General features: G+C 45.8%; 1 protein-coding gene across 1 annotated transcript; it reads left to right on the top strand.

The window, feature by feature from the left end:
• The first annotated feature begins 185 nt into the window (after positions 1 to 185).
• LOC135807169 (large ribosomal subunit protein bL28m-like) lies at positions 186 to 4,166 on the top strand. Its single transcript, XM_065321193.1, has 3 exons — positions 186 to 457; positions 2,238 to 2,481; positions 3,908 to 4,166. Exons 1-3 carry the CDS (start codon positions 339 to 341, stop codon positions 4,073 to 4,075), a joined length of 531 nt encoding a protein of 176 aa, XP_065177265.1. The 5' UTR covers positions 186 to 338; the 3' UTR covers positions 4,076 to 4,166.
• The last annotated feature ends 131 nt before the right edge of the window (positions 4,167 to 4,297 follow it).

Genomic DNA, 4,297 nt, shown 5'->3' with positions numbered 1-4,297 from the left:
ACATACTGACATAAAATAATTATTGTATTTGTAATTCAAACTTTTTGAAAAGGTGTCATTCGTGCCGCGTGGTACTTCCGCGCGCCGCTGTTAGAATGATGTCATCGAGATGCACTCAAGCGACACGTCACGTCATCACCCGCTCTAGCTCTGAACATTATTAATTTTTTCGTACCATAATTTTTTGGTTTGTTCTTTTCATTTGTTTGATTTCTTTGAGTTGGAGTTCGAGTCAGTAATTTCACCTGAGCACTACACTCCTTTCTACATTCAAGTTATAACTCAGTTTCCACGGATAGTTGTGCTTCTAACCGGCGAGGCCGGGGTTTGGTGCCAAAATGGTCTACTCCAAGTTTACTGGATTCCGTGCGACGCACTACCCTGAAAGAGCCATGACTGGATTGTGGCACAATCAAGGCGTTCAAACTGGATGGGATGCTACACCGTGCAACGTAAAGTACGTGTGGTGCTTCCACTCAGCTAGCTTTCATTGGCATACCTGTAATGAATCTGTGGGATATGAGAACACAGCTAGGGTTGCCTTGTCTTGTAACAGTGCTCAATACCGGCGCAAGGTAGAACATTCAATACACATTGACAATGGCGATAAGAATGTTTTGCTTGTTTTCTGAAGTTCATGTCACCAAGCCAACCATCAGAAAATTGTGGTGATATGAGATATGTACCCATGAGATATGTACCCATGAGATATGTACCCATGATTATACAGTAGAGTTGCGCGCTGAAGAGTATGGAGCCCAAGAACCTGAGCCTGAAATACTAAGAACGCCCCGCCTGAAATACTAAGAACTCCACAGCCTAGAGCTAAGAACGACTGTGTCGGTGTTCTGGCAGCTTTTTTGATACATTATGTATTGTAGTACAGTGTATGTGCACACGGTCCAGTACAAATTGTGTCTAGGAACGTGCTATAAGAACGCACTAAAGTTACTCAAGGATAAGACTGTCCCAGATTGACCTCTTTGGAATGACGTTCTTGGGCGCATGACTATTGTAGGGTGAAACAGAGAAAATCCAAGCAGAACAATAGCGTTACATGACCGTGCTGTGCTGACAGCACATGCAATTGTCATGTACAGTGCTGCTCAATGACATCCGGTCATGCGAGTCAATGTCACGCTGTGCAGCCCCAGACCCATGACCACTGGGCTGTGCACTGGTGCAGGATGCAAACGTGACTCACCCAATCCGACTTCATTGAGCTGCACTGTAGTCATGGTAACGGTCATCCGCTACTGAGTTGATATACGTTGTATAGCAGGTAGTAGCGCAAACTTGCAAACTTCCCTTAATACTGTGTTGATCAAAGAGCAATTTCCTCTGATACTAGAGAGGTTCCGCACTACGTAAAGTTGAGCAACTTTACGTTAGTGGGCGGGAAAAACCCGTGAATTCGCGAGTTTGCACTCCACTTACGGAAAGTTGTCTACGGAGAGTACGTAGATAGGGCTCTGATAACGTAGCTGGTCCGTAAGTGGATTGGGTACAAATTTATGACTCTCTCCCCAGGTCGATCTGGTCGGACACTGCTGCATTCGGAGTTGCCAAGGGCAGCTACGTGATTTGAAAACTCCGTATGGCGGAACCCAGATGCGCATGCAGTTTACGTAAGACTTTCCGTAGATCGACTACGTTTTTTACTAACGTAATTACGTTATGCGGAACCTCTCTACTATCACTACATAGTACTGTAAGTCTACAAATGTTCGGCACATTCCAATTTCGGCCTCCCGGGGCTAAAAAGTAAAAACCCATCTCGGCCGCATCAAATTTTCGGCCTGTACTGATGCCGCCTGGCCCTGTATACACTGTCGCACTGAACCTTGCAAAACAAAACTTCGGCCGCAACAAATTTTCACACACAAATTTCAGCCAGACATGACCAGGCCGGTAATAAATATGCGCCGAATATTTGTTGACTTTAATACAGTATCCACTGTGTTGTCTGATGATTGTCCCAACGGCCATAAATCTCGGACTTACAATAAAACAAGTTTCCCGCCATTGTGAACTTCTGTATGCCTTCTTTGTACATTGCATGGTTTGACAGACTCGTGTAGGTGTGTGTGTGTGTGTGTGTGTGTGTGTGTGTGTGTGTGTGTGTGTGTGTGTGTGTGTGTGTGTGTGTCTGTATATGTGTATTCAACTGTATTGTACATGTGTATGTACGCATACACGATTTCTAATGTGGGTTTGTGTGCATTCTGCTATTTCAGGTACAAGAGACATTGGAAGCCCAACGCCTTGCCACGTAGTTATCACAGCAAGATTTTGAACAAGACTTTCTTCAGTCTGAGTGTGACACAGCGCTGTGCCAGGTACATTGACCACTGTGGTGGCTTTGACAACTATATCATCCACACACCGGTGTCTAAAATGAACTCTCTATTTGGAGCCACAGTCAAGGAAGCTATGCTGAAGAAACTGGAGATGGACCCAACCATAGAGGTACCAGAGGAGGTACGTGACACATTGTTCTAATTCATATATGCAGTGGGCTTGCGGACACGCATATACATGTACAGTTGACTCCTGATACAGTCGTCCCTCTCTAATCCGGCACTTTATAATCCAGCACCCTCGATGAACCAGCACAATGTTCATTAGCCAAAATGTCCTCTTCATGCACGTTCTAGCAGAAAATCAGATTTGTTAATCCAGCACCCTCCCTAATCCAGCAGATTTTCCGTGGCACAAATGGTGCCGGATTATAGAGGGACCACTGTATAAACGAACACCAATGTGCAGGGAATTAGTTCTTTATAGCCAAAGTTCTTTTTCCTAGCAATGCACTCACGCCATACAAACAACACGCCAAGCCTGGCGTAGTACACGGCCCGTGACTGCATGACTGCACTTGGTTTACATGCTCCACTGGAAGATATGATTTTGTTATCAACTGAAAACGTTTCTCTGCAAAGGGTCAATTCAGTGTGGGTTCAAACCGGGACATGGACAATACAGTGAAGCCTGTCTACGCCGACCGCTCAATGGACCTTCAAAAGTTGTCGCTGTGTACAGGTGGTCTCCTTATTCAGGGTCTTTTAACTGGAAACAATACTCCTTCATGGTCCTATTTGCAGTGGTCCTCTGAGGCAGGTGGTCGCCTTGACAGATTCTACTGTAGTTTGCTTTGTCCCAAAAACTTGTTACTTACAGTACATGCGAGTTCGTTATACCGTATTTTTCGGAGTATAGTGCGCACCTTTGTATAACGCGCACCCCCAAACTTCATTGGGGGTGCGCACCTCAATCTTCATTGAAGTACATGCATTTCATATTCGGAGCATAGTGCGCACCTGCGATTTAGGGCCTAAAATAGCACATCTAAAGTGCGCACTATACTCCGGAAAATACGGTATGTGGAGTCAACTGTACATGTACAGGCACATGCATCAGTATCCATATCAATGTGGACTGATGTACCAATATCCTAAATTTGAACTATCAGAGTTTTGTGGTTGGTCTATGCACTATGTACATTCAGCATGATGCTGATGAGGAGATGGAGAATCTGGAAGTTCTTTTGCATACATGTACCAGAATTGTCTAGTCACTTACTGTGGACAGTGTGTGTGTGGGGGGGGGGGGGGGGGGGGGTGCGTGCATGCATGACACACAGAGGGGAAGGGATGTAAATGTGTCGCTATCCTTCAGAGTGTGGGGTATCCACGTTGTCACCTGAACTATCTATCCGGACGGTGCATGGTATTGCAATCCCGAACGTGTATGCGCTAATATTGTGTGCGTGGAGGGAGTGTCTGTACATGTAGTGTAAATGTGGGTGATCTAGTGTGGATCTACATGCGATGTGATGTGTTGTGCGCATCACACCCACTGCCTATCTACTCGCGTGTTGGTTCGTTTTCTTGTTTGGCATGTTTAGGTGTATCGCCACCGCCCCGACAAACACTCGAGGGCTGCCAAGCTAGAAGAAAAGCTTGCAAAGCGCGAGCCCCTGCGCAATGAGGCCCGCCAGAGTCTGGAAGCAATGATGAAGGCTGAAGAGGAGGAGAGACTGCTCTTGAAAAGGAACACAGTGACTAGCGTTTGAGAAAACGTTGGTCTTATCATGTACATAGTGTATTATATCAATAGGAGTCTGGTTGAGTTTTTTGCAATTAATTATCTATAGTGGCCTTTTACTCTGTGTTTTTGCTTTGTGTGTGCATGTGTGTGTGTGATGTGTGTGCGCGCATGTGTACACATGTGTGTGTGTGTGGGGGGGGGGGGGGGGGGGTAGGTGTGTGGGTGTTTAACAAGTACGCTGGTCGAG

The sequence above is a fragment of the Sycon ciliatum genome, chromosome 1 (genome assembly GCF_964019385.1).
Source record: "Sycon ciliatum chromosome 1, ocSycCili1.1, whole genome shotgun sequence".
Lineage (NCBI taxonomy): Eukaryota > Metazoa > Porifera > Calcarea > Leucosolenida > Sycettidae > Sycon > Sycon ciliatum.
The sequence above is the reverse complement of the archived record's forward strand: the minus strand, read 5'-3'. Positions and strand labels throughout refer to the sequence as shown.

Excerpts from the sequence above, each read along its gene's own strand:
- LOC135807169 (XM_065321193.1), top strand. The coding sequence starts at position 339 with ATGGTCTACTCCAAGTTTACTGGATTCCGTGCGACGCACTACCCTGAA. Across the intron at positions 458-2,237 it reads GCTACACCGTGCAACGTAAA|GTACAAGAGACATTGGAAGC; the intron begins GTACGTGTGGTG and ends CTGCTATTTCAG. Across the intron at positions 2,482-3,907 it reads CCATAGAGGTACCAGAGGAG|GTGTATCGCCACCGCCCCGA; the intron begins GTACGTGACACA and ends TGGCATGTTTAG.